The 22,787-nt window shown below is 45.4% G+C and overlaps 1 protein-coding gene across 1 annotated transcript in view; it reads right to left on the minus strand.

Annotated features, from left to right (window-relative positions):
• Positions 1-7,177: 7,177 nt before the first annotated feature.
• The window catches only part of LOC138648839 (prostaglandin E2 receptor EP2 subtype-like), a 66,672-nt gene continuing 51,062 nt past the window's right edge, over positions 7,178-22,787 (minus strand). The window contains exon 2 of the mRNA XM_069738793.1: positions 7,178-9,480. Coding sequence (XP_069594894.1) covers positions 9,157-9,480 — 324 coding nt within the window. The 3' untranslated portion in view covers positions 7,178-9,156. The remainder of the gene's footprint in view (positions 9,481-22,787) is intronic.

The following is a 22,787-nucleotide window of genomic DNA, read 5'->3' on the forward strand; positions in this document are numbered from 1 at the left end:
TAAAGTTCACTGGGTTTATTGCTTCATAAACCATGTGGCAAACAACAGAAAACAAATAGCCTTTGGCTCAGGTAAAGAAAAACAAGTGTCCAGTTCATCCGGCTCAGTCCTGAAGCCGTAACACACTCAGGAGGGTTTCACCTCCACACATACCTACCTGTGTTAAGCATTAGGCTTTCTTTTATATGTCTAACCACACCCAGAACCCATCACATGACCAGACATGTGGTTGTGACATCACCACAGGTCCTGAAACACATATAGGTAGCCATGGTTACATCACAGCAACAAGCCATCTATAAGACACATATCTCCCATCGATTAGACATCCTTTAGCCACGCTACAAGCGATACCTCATTTATATTATTTTTTTTGTTTTGGAGCTTTTTATACTATAAAAACTACTTAATAGAAAAAATAATTATTTTTGCATCGCTTTATTCTGAGGACTGTAACTTTTTTATTTTTTCACTGCTGGTGCTGTGTGGCGGCTCATTTTTTGCGGAACAAGATGATGTTTTCAGTGGTATCATGGTTATTTATATCCGTCTTTTTGATCGCGTGTTATTCCACTTTTTGTTCGGCGGTATGATAATAAAGCGTTGTTTTTGCCTCTGGGTTTTTTTTTTTTACGGTGTTCACTGAAGGGGTTAACTAGTGGGACAGTTTCATGGGTCGGGTCATTACGGACGTGGCGGTACTAAATATGTGTACTTTTATTGTTTTTTTTTAAATTTAGATAAAGACATGTATTTATGGGAACAACATATTTTATTTTTCTTTATTTGGAATTTTTTTTTTTTTTACACATCTAAAAAAAAATTTTTTTTACTTTGTCCCAGGGGGGACATCACTGTATAGTGACAGATCGCTGATCTGACACTTTGCAGAGCACTGTGTCAGAGCAGCGATCTGGCGTGCCCTGCTCCTTGCTTACCAGCGCCTGCTCTGGACCCGGAAGTAGTCCCTGCAGGACCCAGAAGTAGCCCCGCGGTCATTTTGGATAAGGGGCCTGCAGGGAAGAGACGCTCGGTACAAGGTGAGCACATCGCCTTGTACCGATCGTCTCAGGGAAGCACCCAGGGGCTCCCTGCGTGATGCTTCCCTATGCCTTGTGCAGGCATGTACTACGGAGGACAGAGAATGAACTTCAATCCAATATTACAGCCAGCATGCAGCCGGCGGGTAAGGAAAGGGTGAATCAAACACCCGAAAACCCCACCCCTATGGCTGAAGATTGTTCCCTCCAAATTCAGGTGACAGAGTCCCTTTAAGGTTCAGCAAATAATGGACACCCTTTTTTTTAACTCTTCTATCGCCACTCCTGCCAAGTCTCATGAAGGTTGTGAGCCCAATGTCCCCACGGAGTGATCCTTGACAGACGTGACGGGCATTCTCCTTGACTCTGTTTTTGGCAGAGATCTGACCGAGCCTTTCCCAGAGGAACCCATAACCCCAAGAATTTGCACGTTCTCGCTTGCTGACATGTCCTTGTGCATCTCATTGTTTAGCTGCTCATTCGTACTAAACGTGTGTGCACAAAGCCGATATAAAAGGACTTTATATGGTGCACATGCTGGGATGAGGCCAGATAAGAGTGCAGGAGGAAGCTATTGATTGACACGTCGCGTGCTGTTATATCAGCTGCTTGAGGAACTCGGTCATTCTGGCTAAAAACGTCATCAGTGTTGAAGAAACTTCTACTGTATGGTTCAACCAGCAGGGTTAATCATTCACTAGGTTCACGCTCTGGAGCCCCCAATCTTTGGCTTGTCTGCTGTTGCAAAATTAGTACTCCAAGTCTCCACCTGTCAGCGCTTGTGAGTGTTGTAACTTTGTAATGGTGAGAGAGTCGAAAGTTGTAGACCACTCACCTAGGGTCAAGTTGGCCAGCCTGGGTAGACATCTCCATTGGTGGGGTCCTAAGACTGCTGAGTAACAGGGGGATGGTTGAATTTTTCAGTAAAGACCTAATTTCCAAGGAGGAGATGACACTGAAGCGTTTCAAGCTCATTGCATGTGTGATATCCAGAATATGATGGATATCGTAGGACTTTACGTTAGACTTCACCACTGGGATATAATATTATGTGGCACATTGCCGATAATTATGCATATATAGTTATCTACTGTCTGGGGTGTATGGAACAGTCTTTTGGCCCCCAGGTCAACTTTTGGACCTGTGTCCCCCCAAAACCAGCAGATTGTGGTTTGGAAATGTGGGCCCTTGTGGCTCTGCTAAGGTCTATAAAGATTTATGTTCCCTCTCCATAAATATATATAACTATATATAAATATACATGACACTCAGATCTCCTGTAGACCATATATGTTTACTGCGTACAGATAAATCCAGTGACTCACCGGTGACGTTCTCTCTGATTTTAGTTCATTGCCCATATTCTTCTCCATCCGGCCCAGACCGTCATTACAACTTCCTCCATCAACATCTTGTTTCTGCAGAATGTAACCCACAGACATTCTTCACATGGAGGAAAAATAGTTGGTAAAAACTGCACTGCTGGTTCTGTATTCACAATAAAGATTCCATGAGCTGCTGCTGATCATCTGTTATGATCTGGTGGCCTAGGAGCAGCATGAGACGTACTCTGGAGAAGGTGGTACCTGTACTGACCGCAAACCCTGAACTTAGCAGCGCATCTAGAAGTAGCCGCGGGGGGTACCTAACACTCCCTAGACCCCTCGACACAGCCTAAGAACTAACTTCCCCTAAAGACAGAAACGGGAAAACTATCTTGCCTCAGTGAAAATCCCAAAAGGATAGACAGCCCCCCACAAATATTGACTGTGAGAGGAGAGGGAAATAACATACGCAGACATGAAATCAGGATTTAGCATAGGAGGCCATTCTAGCTAAAAAGAAAGAACAGGACAGAGTACTATGCGGTCAGTATTAAAACACTTGAAAATATCCACCACAGAAAATACAAATCACCACATCTGACTAAAGACATGGAGGGTATATCTGCATCTCCAGAGACACAGCTTGGCTGCAAAAAATCCTTCACAGACAAAGCTGGACAAGACAAAACATGAAAATGCACAGAACTATAAGGTCCACAGCAGGTGGACAGCAAAAACAAAGCCAGAACTTATCTTTGTTGAAATGAACAGCAAAAACAGGAGAGACCAGGAATGGATGTGAATCCTCCAAAAACAATGGACAACTGGCACTGACTAAAGGATAAAGCAGGACTAAATAGCCCAGCCCAAATTGCAAGAAATGGATACACCTGATAAATGCTGCGATCCAAAGACAGCAGCACTACCACTCATAACCACCGGAAGGAGCCCAAGAGCAGAATTCACAACAATCATCCATGCGGTTTTAATCTCAGCGCGTTTCGAAGTTAACACGGTTCTTCATTAGAAGAACACAATAATGCGAACAATTGGAATTCTCCTGAGAAGAAGCCCGTTAACGTCGAAACGTGTTGTTCTTTATTGTGGATACAGAACCAGCAACGCCGTTTTGACAACTGTTTCTTCCTCAATTTGATCACTACATTGGATTCTTCAGCCTGTTGGTCTTACAGCAGCCGGCTCTACTAACTTCCAAAGTGCAAACCTTTGTTGTGATGTACAGAACCTCACCAAGTGGGCATCGCTGCATCCCCCAATACCTCACTGCTTTATCCGCTAAGACCCTATTGCGCTTGCTTTGTCCCATTGTCTTGCTAACATGGAAATTCTTGGCTCATCACTTTTTCCAATAAACATCCCCCATACTGCCTTGCACAGTAATAATTCCCCTCCGCCTAACCGCACACCCTTCTACCTTCACACGGTTATAGTGCCCCTTTCTGCTCCCATGTAGTAGTCATCCCTTTGCAATGTCCTTCTTTGCCTATACAATAATTATTTGCCATTTGTGCTCCCGTATAATACTAATGCCCTTTTGTGGCCCTCGCAAAGGCAATGTCTTCTTTCTGCCTCCATACATTAATGATGAATAACGAGCGACCAGATCGCCCTCTTATACCACTCATCATGTGATATTGTTGTGCCACCTGACATCACCCGTACATCACCAGCCTCTGAAGGGCGCAGATCTTAAGCAACCTGTGATTACCAGAGTAAGTGGCGGAGCAGGGAGCCAAGGTATCTTTGTTCCACCACAGTTTTTTACATACAGAGTTAAAAGCAGTGACTGCCCGGGAATATGGGCTGAACTCCTTACCCTCCAGGTCCGGTAGAGATTACACCTTTGGCAACTTTAATTACACCCATTTACTGTAGAGGTCAACAGTGATTAGGAATTCATATATCCTTGATCACTACAGGTCTACTGACTGCCTTGCTCGCTTTGGCGGCTGCCTTGCTCGCTCTGTCGGCTGTGTTGCTCGCTCTGGCGGCTACATTGCTCGCTCTGGCGGCTGTCTTGCTCGCTCTGGCGGCTGCATTGCTCACTCTGGCGGCTGCATTGCTCGCTCTGTCGGCTGCGTTGCTCGCTCTGGCGGCTGCATTGCTCGCTCTGGCGGTTGTCTTGCTCACTCTGGCGGCTGCATTGCTCACTCTGGCGGCTGCATTGCTCACTCTGGCGGCTGCGTTGCTCGCTCTGGCGGCTGCCTTGCTTTCTCTGGTGGCTGCCTTGCTCGCTCTGGCGGCTGCCTTGCTTTTTCTGGCGGCTACCTTGTTTTCTCTGGCGACTGCTGATGTGCTTAATTCTAATACTCTGGGCAAAACCGTCAACGAAAAAGACCTGGGTGTATGGGTGGATGACAAACTCATATTCAGTGGCCAGTGTCAGGCAGCTGCTACAAAGGCAAATAAAATAATGGGATGCATTAAAAGAGGCATAGATGCTCATGAGGAGAACATAATTTTACCTCTATACAAGTCACTTGTTTGACCACACTTAGAATACTGTGCACAGTTCTGGTCTCCGGTGTATAAGAAAGACATAGCTGAACTAGAGCGGTGTTGTGAATTCTGTTTTCGAACTCCCTCCTGTGGTCATGAATGGTACTTCGGCGAGTTCTGTCCATGGACTCCCTCTGGTGGCTGTGAGTGGAGCTGCTGCTTCTGAGGTTCCTTCCACAGGTGACGTAGTTTATTCTTTGGCTGGCTGTTCTATTTAACTCCACTCAGATCGTTACTCCATGCCAGCTGTCAATGTTCTTGTACTGGTTCAGTTCGCTCTTGGATCTTTCTGGTGACCTGTCTATTCCAGCAGAAGCTAAGTCCCTGCTAGTTAATTATTTGTTCATTGTTTCCTTGTCCAGTTGGCTATCATAATTTTGTCTTGCTAGCTGGAAGCTCTGGGATGCAGAGTGGCACCTCCGCACCGTGAGTCGGTGCGGAGGTCTTTTTGCACACTCTGCGTGGTCTTTTGTAGTTTTTTGTGCTGACCGCAAAGATACCTTTCCTATCCTCAGTCTGTTTAGTAAGTCTGGCCTCCCTTTGCTGAAACCTGTTTCATTTCTGTGTTTGTGACTTTCATCTTAACTCACAGTCAATATATGTGGGGGGCTGCCTTTTCCTTTGGGGAATTTCTCTGAGGCAAGGTAGGCTTTATTTTCTATCTTTAGGGCTAGTTAGCTCTTAGGCTGTGAAGAGGCGTCTAGGTCGTGTTAGGTACGCTCCATGGCTATTTCTAGTTGTGTGATAGGATTAAGGGTTGCGGTCAGCAGAGCTCCCACTTCCCAGAGCTTGTCCTGTGTGAGTTTAACCATCAGGTCGTTCCGGGTGCTCCTAACCACCAGGTCCATAACAGAGCGGGTGCAGAGAAGAGCGACCAAGGTTATTAGAGGACTGGGGGGTCTGCAGTACCAAGATAGGTTATTACACTTGGGGCTATTTAGTTTGGAAAAACGAAGACTAAGGGGTGATCTTATGTTAATGTATAAATATATGAGGGGACAGTACAAAGACCTTTCTGATGATCTTTTTAATCATAGACCTGAAACAGGGACAAGGGGGCATCCTCTACATTTGGAGGAAAAAAGGTTTAAGCATAATAACAGACACGGATTCTTTACTGTAAGAGCAGTGAGACTACGGAACTCTCTGCCGTATGATGTTGTAATGAGTGATTCATTACTTAAATTTAAGAGGGGACTGGATACATTTCTGGAAAAGTATAATGTTACAGGGTATATACACTAGATTCCTTGATAGGGCGTTGATCCAGGGAACTAGTCTGATTGCCGTATGTGGAGTCGGGAAGGAATTTTGTTCCCCAAGGTGGAGCTTACTCTTTGCCACATGGTTTTTTTTTGCCTTCCTCTGGATCAACATGTTAGGGCAAGTTAGGTTAGGCTATGGGTTGAACTAGATGGACTTAAAGTCTTCCTTCAACCTTAATAACTATGTAACTATGTAACTATGACTGTCTTGCTCGCTCTGGCGGCTATTTTGCTCGCTCTGGCGGTTGCCTTGCGTGCTCTGATGGTTGCCTTGCTCGCACTGTTGGCTGTCTTGCTTGCTTTGTCGGCTGTCTTGCTTGCTCTGGCACATTCTACCTTTCTCTTAGTCAAGAAATGAAGTGCTCCTTGAAGACTACAGGGACATTCGAAAGAGCTGTTTTGTTGCAAATCTGACTTCAGCATTTAAAGGAGATCGTTCCTATCATTTATGCTGCTCGTATCACCGGAACCATGAATTAGAGACCGGCTCCTGCATTACTCTGCAGTGTTTTACTTTGGAACACTGCCGCATTTTAGAGAAAAAATGTTGGAGTTGAAGTGACTAGTCCAAGTAGTATGTCCCCGCTAGTTGCTCCTGGGTCGTTCTACACAATATGATAGACCTGTCAGTCAAGCTTAATAGTGTGGATTCAGTGGGAACAAACCCTTCCAAAGCTCGTTCAAAACTCCTCAAAAACCCTTCCAAACTCTTCATGAACCCCCCAAAAAAGCATTTCCTGGAGCGCTTTCCACTTAAAAAAATTCATCAATTTTGAACACTTCAAAAACACCTTGTATTCATACCATAAAAAGATGGATCTTAAGTCTAACTGTGTGATGAAACATAAAATGGATTTCAGACCACCGCAGACTCCATTGGACAGTGCAGCTAAGCTGGAGTCTCCGACCATGTGTGTCCTGTTAGAACATGGCAAAACACAGCAGAAAAGCATCTTTCATAGTCTCAGGCCACAGCTGACATCTGCCTATGATGTCTGTAAGCAAACGTTCACATTGTTTTATTTGAATCAGTTTTATTATAAAAGGGACAATTGACACATAGACGCATTAAATTAAATAACGGCTTTGTATACATATATAGTCACAAACAAAACATTTGCTGCCTGTGGAAAAATACAAAATAAGTGCTTTCTGAAAAGTGTCTTTCTAATATAAGTCCAATTGTTATTTCTTTTTCCTTATTTTTCATAAACTCACAAATTTTAATTCCTATTTTTTTTTCACAAAAGGGTCTTCACATATACCAAGTAAACTTCTTATCGCAGTGACTTTCCATTAGAAATTAGTTCCACATTGAGTCCGGGTTATTAACAATAAGACCATTTGTAATTAATTTCTAATTTTAAAGTGGAAAGCTACCACGAAATAAATGTGCAAAAAAAAAGAAAATTGCAGTGCTTTAAAAACAACCATAAATCTGGTATCGCCTTTTAAAGGGGACCAGTCGATGGTTTAAAAGTGGTAAGTTTTTACTCTTATTTTTATTCCCACTGATCCCTTTAGTATTCCGTTTTTTGTTTTTTTTAAATTCACCATACGGTATCAGAGATATGGGCTTTTATATTTAATGCTACATTTTATGGTTTTTATAAAGGGGGTGTGGCATACAGGATTCTTTGTGGGTGTGACTAGGCTGCACCGCATAATTACTCTGTAAGCCACACCCCTTTAGAGAGATCATAAAATAATAGCATTAAATATAAAGGCCCATTTCTCTGGAACCGTATGGCGGATTTAAAAAAACAAACAAACTTAAAAACAAGAAATAAAATGAGTAAAACTGGTCACTTTTAGACTAAAATTTTACATTTATTTTTCCACTTGAAAATCTGGAATTCTAGCAGAGTCATTGGCACAATACTAGATCACGCTTTATAAATCTATAATATAATTATAAGTGCTTCCTGGACACCATAATCCGTCCTTAGCATTAGAAAGTGCAAAACATAAGGACATTATGACATAAGGGAGGATCGTTTGGTAGAAGAATACATCATGGCGGTGGCACCACGCCAAACCGAAATCTGATGACAATGCCCTGTGGTTCCTTAGGAGAGATAAGAGATTAAGAAGTTATTGTATGTACAGCAGATCTATCAAATGTCACAGTACAAGCTTAGACCAGATGGGACTGGTGTACTTACTCTTAAAAAGTACCTTGCCAGGATGGCTGCCTATCTAGAGCTGGGCTCATTAAGATGTCAGGTGTGAATGTTCCAGTAAGGATTATACAGTCATGGTCACATATTTTCAAAGTAAGTCCATCAGCCTCATCCGGTCTAAAAGCTTGATTTAAAGGGAACCTGTCACCCCCCCAGGCATTTGTAACTAAAAGAGCCACTTGTGCAGAACTAATGCTGCCTTCTGTCAAGGTGGCTCTTTTATTTGGGGTCCCTTCCACCTCTGAAAGAATTGTTTTTATAATTTGCCCTCCATACCTGTAGTTTGTCAGGGGGGCATGTCTGACAGACCCAATTTTGTAAAGTGGTTGTCCCATCAAAACGACCTCATGTATCATTGGGACATGTGGACACTATAGGAGGGGACCCAGGATGGGCATATATGGGGCAGTCCGGAGTCCTGACTGTAGGGCTGTGTATTGTGATGCCAGCCTTGGCTAATAATGGGTCTTTTCTGCAAATTGGTAGAGTTGCCCGAGCACAAACGGTTTGCAGGTCCCAGGTCCAGCGGCCACAATGGTACTACACGCAAGACGATGAAGGCACTACGGTTCTCCTGTCTGACTACAATGAGGAGCACAGGTAGATTTTTACATGCGGACACTCCATATCTGTGGTCATATCAGTGGCTCCTTCCTCAGAGCAGAAGTCCCTCCCCAATGTGTGCCTCCATGATGTGGTCGCTGACAGCGTGCACTGTTTTATTATATGATCTCAATCAGACGTTACTTGGCGCTCCTCCGACACTGCCCGTCATGTACGAAGCATAGAACAGCCAAGGCAGTTTATTACGCTGTCACAATCCCTAGGTGTCAGTTTTTTCTCCCCATGCAATTTTGTTACCATCAGATAAATTCTTCTTCTGGGAAATCCCATACGAGGTGTCGGCAAAGTTTAGCTTAGTGTTGATGGACAGCCGGGTGCTGAGGGACGGGGAGCCTCGGATGCTCCCTGTGCCAAAAGAGGTCCGACAACATAGCACCGAGCGCATCAGCCGGAGCACGGAGGGGCGCAGGATGGTAAAAATCCATGGGTCAATTATTGAATTCACCGACAAAAATCTCAAGGCCAAAAGGTCCATTTTGTCGTCTCCTTTATCACCGTCCACTCTGTTCATATAAGCTCGTACCTGAAAAACACAAAGTCGAAAGATGTGTGAATGACGTCCGGGGGTGTTATTGTACCACGGAATGCGTCAATAATAATCTTTATACATTATCAAAAGCACTTTCCAATATGTAATAGTGACCTACTGTTCCTAAATATTACCGCTATATAGTGTCCAAATAATATGGCATGCAATGTCTACATAGTAGAGCCTTTATGTACAAATAAAATGTGCACTATGATGCCCACATCATAGTACCTAAAAATTGCATAATATACATTGCCATAGAGAAAAAGATGCGAGGGTGGAGGAGATCTTATCAATATATCTTATTATAATTTATCCCAAATTAATCATGACCTATTGTGCATAAATAATACCACCCTATAGAGTTCATAAGATATACTTTGTAGCGCCATACTGTGCATATAAAAAAAAGTGCTGTATGGTGCCCACATCATAGTACTGCCTGGCACCTAAGTAATTGTCTTATGCAACTCTTTATTATTAGCACCATACAAATTGCTACCTAATAGTGCCATGCAGTGCTTACACAATAGTGTCATATAGTGCCACACAGTGAATGGGGAGGAAGATAGTTTTTCAATACATAGTGCTATTTTTTAGTGACTGACCTGCTATACTGAAATAATACGACCACGTGCTCAATGGTGCCCATACCATTGTGTGGTAAAATACCTACATAATTTGCTTGTTTGATTCCACAGTACAGTACCAAACTGTGCCCAGGTAATAGTGTGCCAATCAGTGCCAAGGTAGCAGTGTGCCACACAGTGCCCAGGTAAGTGTGCCAAACAGTGCACAGGTAATAGTGCCAAACAGTGCCCAGGTAACAGTGTGGCAAAAAAGTGCCATGGTAAGAGTGTGGCAAATAGTGCCCAGATAATAGTGCCAAACAGTATCGAGGTAATAGTGCGGCAAACAGTGCTGAGGTAACAGTGTGGCAAATAGTGCCCAGGTAACAGTATGGCAAACATTGCCCAGGTAACAGTGTGGCAAACAGGGCCCATGTAACAGTGTGGCAAACAGGGCGCAGGTAACAGTGTGGCAATCAGTGCCCAGGTAATAGTGTGGCAAATAGTTCCCAGGTAACAGTGCCAAACAGTGCCCAGGTAACAGTTTGGCAAACAGTGCCCAGGTAATAGTGCCAAACAGTGCCTAGGTAACAGAGTGGCAATCAGTGCCCAGGTAATAGTATACCAAACAGTGCCCAGGTACCAGTGTGGCAAACAGGGCCCAGGTAACAGTGTGCCAAACAGGGCCCAGGTAATAGTGCCAAACAGTGCCTAGGTAACAGTGTGGCAATCAGTGCCCAGGTAATAGTGTGGCAAATAGTACCCACGTAATAGTGCCAAACAGTGCCCAGGTAACAGTGTGGCAAACAGGTCCCAGGTAATAGTGCCAAACAGTAACCAGGTAACAGTGTGCCAAACAGTGCCCAGGTAACTGTGCCAAACAGGGCCCAGGTAATAGTGCCAAACAGTGCCTAGGTAATAGTGCCAAACAGTGCCCAGGTCAGTGCCCAGGTAACAGTGTGCCAAACAGTGCCCAGGTAACAGTGTGGCAAACAGGGCCAGGTATTAGTGTCAAACAGTGCCTAGGTAATAGTGTGGCAAATAGTGCCCAGGTAACAGTGGCAAACAGTGCCCAGGTAATAGTGCCAAACAGTGCCCATGTAACAGTGTGCCAAACAGGGCCCATGTAACTGTGTGCCAAACAGTGCCAAGGTAACAGTGTGGCAAACAGGGCCTAGGTAACAGTGTGCCAAACAGTGCCCAGGTAGGTGTGGAAAACAGTGCCCAGGTAACAGTGTGCCAAACAGTGCCCAGGTAACAGTGTGCCAAACAGTGCCCAAATAACAGTGTGTCAAACAGTACCCAGTTAATAGTGCCAATCAGTGCCTAGGTAACAGTGTGGCAAACAGTGCCCAGGTAACAGTGTGACAAACAGGGTCCAGGTAACAGTGTGCCAAACAGTGCCCAGGTAACAGTGTGCTAAACAGTGCCCAGGTAACAGTGTGGCAAAAAAGTGCCAAGGTAACAGTGTAGCAAACAGTGCCCAGGTAATAGTGCCAAACAGTGCCCAGGTAACAGTTTGCCAAACAGGGCCCAGGTAAGTGTGCCAAACGGGGCCCAGGTAAGTGTGGCAAACAGTGCCCAGGTAACAGTGTGCCAAACAGTGCCCAGGTAACAGAGTGCCAATCAGTGCCCATGTAACAGTGTGCCAAACAGGGCCCAGGTAACTGTAAGGGATGTACTGGGACCATGTAATACTCCACTCCCTTCTCTTGTGTTGATACGGTTGTAATTAATGTAAAGTATATGTATGTTTTTGCCTACTGTGAACATTTCATAATGCTGCTAAATGTATAATATAATGTATATATTTGCTATAGAGTGTACTCACCAATAGGGAAAGTGTAGTAGTGGTTTTGGCCACTAGATGGGGGCATTTTAGTAAGAGTAATAGAATACAATTAAACATAGGAAGGGTCAGCTGCAGCTAAGACAGGGAGGATTTCCTGATTTGAGTCAGAAGAGCCAGGGTGCCCAGACAGTCCACACAGGCTTAAGTAACATAGTAACATAGTTAGTAAGGCCGAAAAAAGACATTTGTCCATCCAGTTCAGCCTATATTCCATCATAATAAATACCCAGATCTACGTCCTTCTACAGAACCTAATAATTGTATGATACAATATTGTTCTGCTCCAGGAAGACATCCAGGCCTCTCTTGAACCCCTCGACTGAGTTCGCCATCACCACCTCCTCAGGCAAGCAATTCCAGATTCTCACTGCCCTAACAGTAAAGAATCCTCTTCTATGTTGGTGGAAAAACCTTCTCTCCTCCAGACGCAAAGAATGCCCCCTTGTGCCCGTCACCTTCCTTGGTATAAACAGATCCTCAGCGAGATATTTGTATTGTCCCCTTATATACTTATACATGGTTATTAGATCGCCCCTCAGTCGTCTTTTTTCTAGACTAAATAATCCTAATTTCGCTAATCTATCTGGGTATTGTAGTTCTCCCATCCCCTTTATTAATTTTGTTGCCCTCCTTTGTACTCTCTCTAGTTCCATTATATCCTTCCTGAGCACCGATGCCCAAAACTGGACACAGTACTCCATGTGCGGTCTAACTAGGGATTTGTACAGAGGCAGTATAATGCTCTCATCATGTGTATCCAGACCTCTTTTAATGCACCCCATGATCCTGTTTGCCTTGGCAGCTGCTGCCTGGCACTGACTGCTCCAGGTAAGTTTATCATTAACTAGGATCCCCAAGTCCTTCTCCCTGTCAGATTTACCCAGTGGTTTCCCGTTCAGTGTGTAATGGTGATATTGATTCCCTCTTCCCATGTGTATAACCTTACATTTATCATTGTTAAACCTCATCTGCCACCTTTCAGCCCAAGTTTCCAACTTATCCAGATCCATCTGTAGCAGAATACTATCTTCTCTTGTATTAACTGCTTTACATAGTTTTGTATCATCTGCAAATATCGATATTTTACTGTGTAAACCTTCTACCAGATCATTAATGAATATGTTGAAGAGAACAGGTCCCAATACTGACCCCTGCGGTACCCCACTGGTCACAGCGACCCAGTTAGAGACTATACCATTTATAACCACCCTCTGCTTTCTATCACTAAGCCAGTTACTAACCCATTTACACACAATTTCCCCCAGACCAAGCATTCTCATTTTGTGTACCAACCTCTTGTGCGGCACGGTATCAAACGCTTTGGAAAAATCGAGATATACCACGTCCAATGACTCACCGTGGTCCAGCCTATAGCTTACCTCTTCATAAAAACTGATTAGATTGGTTTGACAGGAGCGATTTCTCATAAACCCATGCTGATATGGAGTTAAACAGTTATTCTCATCGAGATAATCCAGAATAACATCCCTCAGAATCCCTTCAAATATTTTACCAACAATAGAGGTTAGACTTACTGGCCTATAATTTCCAGGTTCACTTTTAGAGCCCTTTTTGAATATTGGCACCACATTTGCTATGCGCCAGTCCTGCGGAACAGACCCTGTCGCTATAGAGTCACTAAAAATAAGAAATAATGGTTTATCTATTACATTACTTAGTTCTCTTAGTACTCGTGGGTGTATGCCATCCGGACCCGGAGATTTATCTATTTTAATCTTATTTAGCCGGTTTCGCACCTCTTCTTGGGTTAGATTGGTGACCCTTAATATAGGGTTTTCATTGTTTCTTGGGATTTCACCTAGCATTTCATTTTCCACCGTGAATACCGTGGAGAAGAAGGTGTTTAATATGTTAGCTTTTTCCTCGTCATCTACAACCATTCTTTCCTATTTTTTAAGGGGCCTACATTTTCAGTTTTTATTCTTTTACTATTGATATAGTTGAAGAACAGTTTGGGATTAGTTTTACTCTCCTTAGCAATGTGCTTCTCTGTTTCCTTTTTGGCAGCTTTAATTAGTTTTTTAGATAAAGTATTTTTCTCCCTATAGTTTTTTAGAGCTTCAATGGTGCCATCCTGCTTTAGTAGTGCAAATGCTTTCTTTTTACTGTTAATTGCCTGTCTTACTTCTTTGTTTAGCCACATTGGGTTTTTCCTATTTCTAGTCCTTTTATTCCCACAAGGTATAAACCGCTTACACTGCCTATTTAGGATGTTCTTAAACATTTCCCATTTATTATCTGTATTCTCATTTCTGAGGATATTGTCCCAGTCTACCAGATTAAGGGCATCTCTAAGCTGTTCAAACTTTGCCTTCCTAAAGTTCAATGTTTTTGTGACTCCCTGACAAGTCCCCCTAGTGAAAGACAGGTGAAACTGTACAATATTGTGGTCGCTATTTCCTAAATGCCCAACCACCTGCAGATTTGTTATTCTGTCAGGTCTATTAGATAGTATTAGGTCTAAAAGTGCTGCTCCTCTGGTTGGATTCTGCACCAATTGTGAAAGATAATTTTTCTTGGTTATTAGCAGAAACCTGTTGCCTTTATGGGTTTCACAGGTTTCTGTTTCCCAGTTAATATCCGGGTAGTTAAAGTCCCCCATAACCAGGACCTCATTATGGGTTGCAGCTTCATCTATCTGCTTTAGAAGTAGACTTTCCATGCTTTCTGTTATATTTGGGGGTTTGTAACAGACCCCAATGAGAATTTTGTTACCATTTTTCCCTCCATGAATTTCAACCCATATGGACTCGACATCCTCATTCCCTTCGCTAATATCCTCCCTTAAAGTGGATTTTAGACAAGACTTTACATAGAGACAAACCCCTCCTCCTCTCCGATTTTTACGATCCTTTCTAAACAGACTGTAACCCTGTAAGTTAACTGCCCAGTCATAGCTTTCATCTAACCATGTCTCGATGCCCAGGGCAATAGCAGCGACTGCACAACGTTCGCTAAGAGAGAAGCCCAGCCATCTGCAGCATCAGACCTGATCGGTAACAGGCCAGTAGAGCAGCAAGCAAGGAGACTAAAGACAGAAACAGTGACAGGACGAGGACACAGGTAGCTCCAGTATGTGGCAGCTTATAGCATGGGCAGATGCCCTCAGAACCGGGTCGAAACATCTGAGGGAATGCTCAGATGCAGTGAGCTTGGACCAGGAGTGCGCTATGTCGTCACAAAGTACAGGACAAATGGACAGATCGCTCGCCAAGTGGCCACTGACTTCGAAGGCTGATAGTCTCTTGTCTGTGGCGAAACAGACAAAGGTAGGTCTATCTGTACGTAACCCCTTTCTCATGTACAGTACCATGGACTTAATGGTGCTACATAAATAAATAATAATAATAAATAATCTGTAGCAGAGCTGAATTGGGAGAACCCTGAGGAACCATTCGGTAAGGTTCGACCCGGGTATGTGCTGTGTGACAGAAAGGAAAGTGCAGGGAAAGAGGAAGAAATGTGCAATGTGAAACGTTGTAAATGCTGTGAAGAATATGGATGTGCTGTGTAAAGAAAATAGTAAAGTTGTTTATATGAAAGTTGAAAAGGACTGTGCCTCAATGTGTACAACACCGTCTAAAGGGAGCCTACAGCAGAGCAAAGGAGACCCTACAGGGCAGAAAGTGGAGCCACAGGTGTGCAAAGTAATGGACATTATTTTCATGTGAAGGGAGGCCAGGGCACAGACGTCCCAGTATCCTCTGCCATGACTACGGCCCTGGCCCTCTCTCACACTTGGCGTAGTCATCAGGATGCCGATACTGAAAATCAACTTCAACACTCACCGGTTCCCCAGTTCAGCTGAGGAGCGGTGCTGACGGCTGCCGGAGCCAGAACGCCATAGTCCGGGTCCAAAACATCTGTGTCGGGAGTTGGAGGCCGGGGAAGCGGAGGTTGCGACCGCCTCAGAGGAGCTTGCGCCGGAAGTAAAGGAGTTGGGGCGCGCAGCTACCGCAGTGGTGAAGATCAACAGCCACGGGATGGACGCAGTCCGGTTGCAGGAGGTGGTGAGTGATCCTCGGCCCCAGACTATAGAGAACAGGTCCGTACTCGGCAGTTATGCCACTCGACACTCGTCCCGTGCTCAACCCCTGGTGGAGGGTCCTTTCCCATCAACCACACAAGCCGCCTGGATAGAGGAGGTAATACTCTGTAGGAAGCAACGTGAGAAGGACGTGTGGGCGGAACTGCGACAACCGGGAGTTGGCGCTATGGCCGGGCGGTGCACTAGCAGGCAATTAATTTACACTGACGTAGAGCACGGATATGGATTTATCCAGGAGGATGACACCAATGTGAAAATGTATGTAAACACCACCTCGGTGAAGTTTGGCAGACCCTTAAAAGAAGGCAACTGGATCACCTTTTACCGGGAGGATGGCCCTCAGAGATTTTATGCAATTGCCGTAACCCGTCAGGAAGAAGAACTGGGGCTGTGTGCAGGCGTTGAGTCGGCCCACACAGAACCTATCTCTCAGGCCAATGTGCGGTCAATTATTGCCCCTGCCATTCTGTGGCAGCCAACGACGACTGCGGCTGCAGCATCATCATGAGCCCGTGTACAGGCACCAAACTGTTGAGGAGATCAGGCGACCCAGGATGGGTGTCGCTGAAAATAGGGGCTCCGGTGGACTGATACATTGTGCTTGTTGCACTTAATATGCGGGACTGTTCCGCATCCCGATGGGCAAATAAGCCCTGCAGCATCAGTACAGCGGAGCAATAAGTCCGGTGAGACCCAATATTTTGATGTTGTTACATGTGGACCCTCTCCTTGAGTTTGTTTTTTTGTGTTTTTTTTTGTTGCGCTTGTTGCTTCCTTTCTGCTGGATGGCGGAGCTTTGCCTTTAAGAAGAAGACCGGGACTTTGGATTACCTGACCTATGTGTGACTGCAACAATTAACTGTTTCCAGGACAGGCAGTGCACCTGGCATACAAGGGCAATACTCGGTTTAAAGGGAGGGGGACGCCTTCCTCCTTAAGGACTGTTGACCTAATGAATAGGTCCTGTGATTGTACATATGTCTGGTCTAAATACTAGTGACCATGCTTCCAAAAAGGAAGTGGGGAAGTCACCCCAAAGGACTGGAGGCCCCATGGAGCGGTCACCTTGTTATTCATATTCAGGGTCTTATCAACTGTAGGTGCACCTGGAGGACTATGTGCCACGTACCAAGGTTTTATTAAAGAACATGAACCCATTTTATTTTATTGGCTCCAACTTGAGCCGTAAGACTTTCTGTGGTGGGTGGTATCCGGTATACCCGCTGAATCAAAAGACTACCTCATTCGTCTCCCTGCGTGGAGTATTAGTTGTACAAAGTAAAGGTTTACTTATGCTATGGTCAGGGATTACCATAATTTAAAGGAAGGGAGAGTGTAATGGGTGTACCGGGACCATGTAATACTCCACTCCCTTCTCTTGTGTAAATACAGTTGTAATTAATGTAAAGTATGTGTAGGTTGTTTTTTCCTACTGTGAACATTTAATAATGCTGCTAGATGTATAATGTAATGTATATATTTGCTACAGTGTACTCGCTAATAGGGAAAGTGTAGTAGTCGTTTCTGGCCACTAGATGGAGGCATTTTAGTAAATAATAGAGTACAGTTAAACATAGGAGGGGTCAGCTGCAGCTAAGACAGGGAGGATTTCCTGATTTGAGTCAGAAGGCCAGAGTGCCCGGACAGTCCACAGGGGCTTAAGTGCTGAGGGCAATAGCAGCAACCGCGCAACGTTCGCTAAGAGAGATGTCCAGCCATCCGCAGCATGAGACCTGATAGGGAGCAGGCCAGTACAGCAGCAAGCAAGGAGACTAAAGACAGAAACAGGACGAGGACGCAGATAGCTCCAGTATGTGGCAGCTTACAGCATGGGCAGATGCTCTCAGAACCGGGTCAAAACGGCTGAGGGAATGCTCAGATGCAGTGAGCTTGGATCAGAAGTGTGCTGTGTCGTCGCAAAGTACAGGACAGATGGGCAGGTCGCTCGCCAAGTGGCCACTGACTTTGGAGGATGATAATCTCTTGTCTGGTGCGAAACAGACTAATGAAGGTCTATCCGTAGAAGAGCCAAATTGGGAGGACACTGAGGAACGGTGCGGTACCGTTCGACAAGGGTATGTGCTGTGTGACAGAAAGGATAGTGCAGGGAAAGAGGAAGAAATGTACAATGTGAAACCTGTTGTAAATAGTGTGAAGAATATGGATGTGCTGTGTAAAGAAAATAGTAAAGTTGTTTATATGAAAGTTGAAAAGGACTGTGTATTAATCTGTGCAACTTTGTCTAAAGGGAGCCTACAGCAGAGCAAAGGAGACCCTGACGGGGCAGAAAGTGGAGCCACAGGTATACAAAGTAATGGACATTATTTTCATGTGAAGGGAGGCCAGAGCACAGACGCCCCAGTATCCTCGGCCATGACTACGGCTCTGGCCCCCTCTCACATAACAGTGTGGCAAACAGTGCCTATGTAATAGTGTGCCAAACGGGGCCCAGGTAACAGTGTGCCAAACAGGGCCCAGGTAACAGTGTGCCAAACAGGGTCCAGGTAACAGTGTGCCAAACAGGGTCCAGGTAACAGTGTGCCAACAGGGCCCAGGTAACAGTGCGCCAAACAAGGCCCAGGTAACAGTGAGCCAAACAGGGGCCAGGCAACAGTGTGCCAAACAGGGTCCAGGTAACAGTGCGCCAAACAAGGCCCAGGTAACAGTGTGCCAAACAGGGCCCAGGTAACAGTGCGCCAAACAGGGTCCAGGTAACTTTGTGCCAAACAGGGTCCAGGTAACTTTGTGCCAAACAGGGTCCAGGTAACAGTGCGCCAAACAGGGTCCAGGTAACTTTGTGCCAAACAGGGTCCAGGTAACTGCGCCAAACAGGGGCCAGGCAACAGTGCGCCAAACAGGGCCCAGGTAACAGTGTGCCAAACAGGGCCCAGGTAACAGTGCGCCAAACAGGGGCCAGGCAACAGTGTGCCAAACAGGGCCCAGGTAACAGTGTGCCAACAGGGTCCAGGTAACAGTGCGCCAAACAGGGTCCAGGTAACAGTGTGCCAAACAGGGGCCAGGTAACAGTGGGCCAAACAGGGTCCAGGTAACAGTGTGCCAAACAGGGGCCAGGTAACAGTGTGCCAAACAGGGGCCAGGTAACAGTGCGCCAAACAGGGTCCAGGTAACAGTGTGCCAAACAGGGGCCAGGTAACAGTGCGCCAAACAGGGGCCAGGCAACAGTGTGCCAAACAGGGCCCAGGTAACAGTGTGCCAACAGGGTCCAGGTAACAGTGTGCCAAACAGGGTCCAGGTAACAGTGTGCCAAACAGGGCCCAGGTAACAGTGCGCCAAACAGGGGCCAGGTAACAGTGCGCCAAACAGGGTCCAGGTAACTTTGTGCCAAACAGGGTCCAGGTAACAGTGCGCCAAACAGGGCTCAGGTAACGGTGTGCCAAACAGGGCCCAGGAAACAGTGTGCCACACAGGAGGGAGACAATATATTGCCATAATTCAGCCCAAATAATAGTGACCTGTTATATCTAAATAATAGCACCACGTAGTGTTCACATAATATTATATTCACTGCCTGCATTATAACGCCATACTGTGCGAACAAAAAAAGTCCTCACACCACAGTGCTGCATAGTGCCGAAATAATAATGTAATGATGGCGCCAGCTGATGCAAAGGTAATTGTGTCCTATACCGATGCCTCCTATATACGCCCTCACAATGCCACACTATGGCGTATTTTCCAGTAACACTGATATATTGGGGGGATCGCATCAGGTTTCATGAATAAATAATGGAGAGAAATCATTTTTGTCGCGTATTGATTCGTAGATGGCGCTGAGACTCATTAACAGGCAGGAAAGTGACCACAAAACTCCTCCAGCCCCGGCACGTCTGTCCACAGGACGGTGTTATCTCTCCCCATTACACCATGTAACGCTCAGGCGACGCATTAATGACTGACAAATACAGGAGCAATGATTCTGTCCCGGAAAAGTCACAAAGTCAGTTACAAGAAGGGGGAAAAATTAATTTTTGTAGAAGTTGTACCATATCTCACCAGAAAGTTGGGGCTACACGGTGACATTGGTCGTGAAAAGTGAAGGTCAACATAATGGCTGGTTGTGTCGCCGCTTGCAATGTGACCAACGCATCGGTCACTAGTTGCAAAAGTTTTGCTCCCATAGACTTCAATGCAAATCTGTGATTTTCATGAAATGCTAAAATTGTAGTGTAACGGGGTCTACTAAGCTGGGGTACCTCTTTCAGTACCACCCTGCGTTTTAGGAGGTCCACTCTGCTTTGGCTGGAGTCTGAATGAAGGACGCTGGCTGGAATCGCTGGGTTACATGGGCGCATATAAAAGATCACTGCTTCTCCACGTATTTCCAGTCTGACAACACTTTACTCACAGGACACAGAATATATCACACAGATACAGAGGGCAGGCCAATAGAAAAGCAGCAGGCCAGACATACATTACAATAGCCGCAGGTGGCCAGAGCCTGCCGATATTTATTGTGGGAATTACAAAGGTGGGGGGCGGACAGAAGGGATATCTTGTCCCCTCTGCCCAGGGGCGCAGCCTGTGGGCTGATGCATTAGGGACATGCATCTCACATGGAACCTATTATACATACATATAATTGCACAACATATTCTGGGTGCTGAGTGGTTCTGTAACATGTAACATGTAGTGTAACAGCCATTGTCCTATAATCCCTTATATAAACTGGGGCAGGGTACATCCACTTCTCTGCCCATATGCCCGGCCCGATGATGGCACACACACTGGGGCACTTCCCTCTTGGTATCGGTTTAGGATGAGGCTTAAAATGTTGAGCATATGTGTCACATATATCAATGGGGTGAAACATTTTGCAACATAGTGAGTCTGGGTCAGATGCAGAGGACAGTTTGGTTTGGAAGGCTTTTCTTTTGTTCTTTTCTATGGGTCACAGAATTGACAATTCACTTTAATAAAATATTTCATACAGACATATGTCATGATTGTAACGGAGAATTTATAGAGAATACTTGCATTTTCCCATAGAGGAAACAATTCTGGAAATTTTAATTTAGAACTTTGCATTGTGCCTCAGTTATTCCTCCGGGAAATGTATAAAAAGTGAACAACTGGAAGCTTCTGCTTCAGGGGTCCACAGTGTGTCCCCACACAGAACGATAGCATCAGTTACGATTGTAAAGCATCAGGAGTGAAACATGCAACGTAAAGATGCTCCAGGATGGTTTCATGCGGAGGAACGGCACGGTGCAATATGGGGCCGGATGACTACTTATTGGATATGGTGGATTTTTGGTGGTTATTCCTAAATAACTATTGTGGGTAACGAGAGAGAACCTTTAGGCTTTGTTCCCACTATCAGTTTTTGGTCAGTTTTCTAAAAAATACAAGTAACCTTTCTTAATGGGTGCAGAAAATCTGCAACATGAAAAGCTCCTTGTGGGAACGTTGCCTAAGGCCAGTCTCACACGTCCAGATAATTCCGGTACCGGAAAAATCGGTACCGGAATTATCCGTGTCCGTGTGCCGTGTGTTTCTGTGGCACATCAGTGTGGCACACGTGTGCCGCCCGTGTGCCGACTCGGTACCGCACGCACCGTGCAGGAGACAGCGCTAGAGATAAGCGCTGTCCCCCCCCACGTGGTGCTGAAGCCGCCATTCATATCTTCTCTGCAGCAGCGTTTGCTGTAGAGAAGATATGAATAATCCTTTTTTTTTTGTTTCTCATGTTCAAAATAAAGATCCCTGTCCCCATCCCCCTCCCACCCCCTGTGCGCCCGCCCGCTGTTATTAAAATACTCACCCGGCTCCCTCGCTGGCGCTGCTTCCTGTCCTGGCCGCACCTTCTACTGTATGAGCGGTCACGTGGGGACAGGGATCTTTATTTTAAACACGAGAAACAAAAAAAAAAAAAAGGATTATTCATATCTTCTCTACAGCAAATGCTGCTGCAGAGAAGATATGAATGGCGGCTTCAGCACCACGTGGGGGGGGGACAGCACTTACTGTAGCGCTGTCTCCTGCACGGCACACGGACTGCACACGGACAACGTCCGTGTGCGGTACGTGTTTTACACGGACCCATTGACTTTAATGGGTCCGTGTAATCCGTGCGCTCCCACGAACACTGATATGTCTCCGTGTTTTCCAAACGGACACACAGTCCGTGAAAACACTCTGACATGTGCAGAGACACATTGATTTCAATGTGTCTATGTGAGTCAGTGTCTCTGGTACGTGAGGAAACTGTCACCTCACATACCGGAGCCACTGACGTGTGAAACCGGCCTAAGAGGAAGAAATCCCCAAGGGTCAGACGGATCTCCTAACTGTTTCTCTGCTCAGTCTCAGACATTTTGGAATATTGAGACTTGATTATCGGATGCTGGATTGGAGAAATGTTACTATACGGGAAAGCGATTCCCCTCCTCCAGTGCTGCTGCTCTGACTTGTAGAAGAATGCTGCGTCTTACTCAGACTTGTACTTTGTCCATTGTAAATATTGTCTTTCAGGGCAAGAAAAAACAAAACAAAACAGTTTTAAGAAGTCTTAGGCCTCTTTCACACTTCCGTCGTTTAGGGGCCGTTGCAATGCGTCGTTCTGTGGAAAAAACGCATCCTGCAAAGTTGCCCGCAGGATGCTTTTTTTGCACATAGACTTGTATTACCGACGCATCGCGACGTATGGACACACATTCCATACGTCGTGCACTGGATGCGTTGGTATTTGGCGGGCCGTCGTATCGAAAAAACATTCAAGGGAATGTTTTTTGGTACGTTGTGTCCTGCATTTCCTACCACGCATGCGTGGCTGGAACTCCGCCTCCTCCTC

This window comes from Ranitomeya imitator, chromosome 1 (genome assembly GCF_032444005.1).
Source record: "Ranitomeya imitator isolate aRanImi1 chromosome 1, aRanImi1.pri, whole genome shotgun sequence".
Taxonomy (NCBI): Eukaryota; Metazoa; Chordata; class Amphibia; order Anura; family Dendrobatidae; genus Ranitomeya; species Ranitomeya imitator.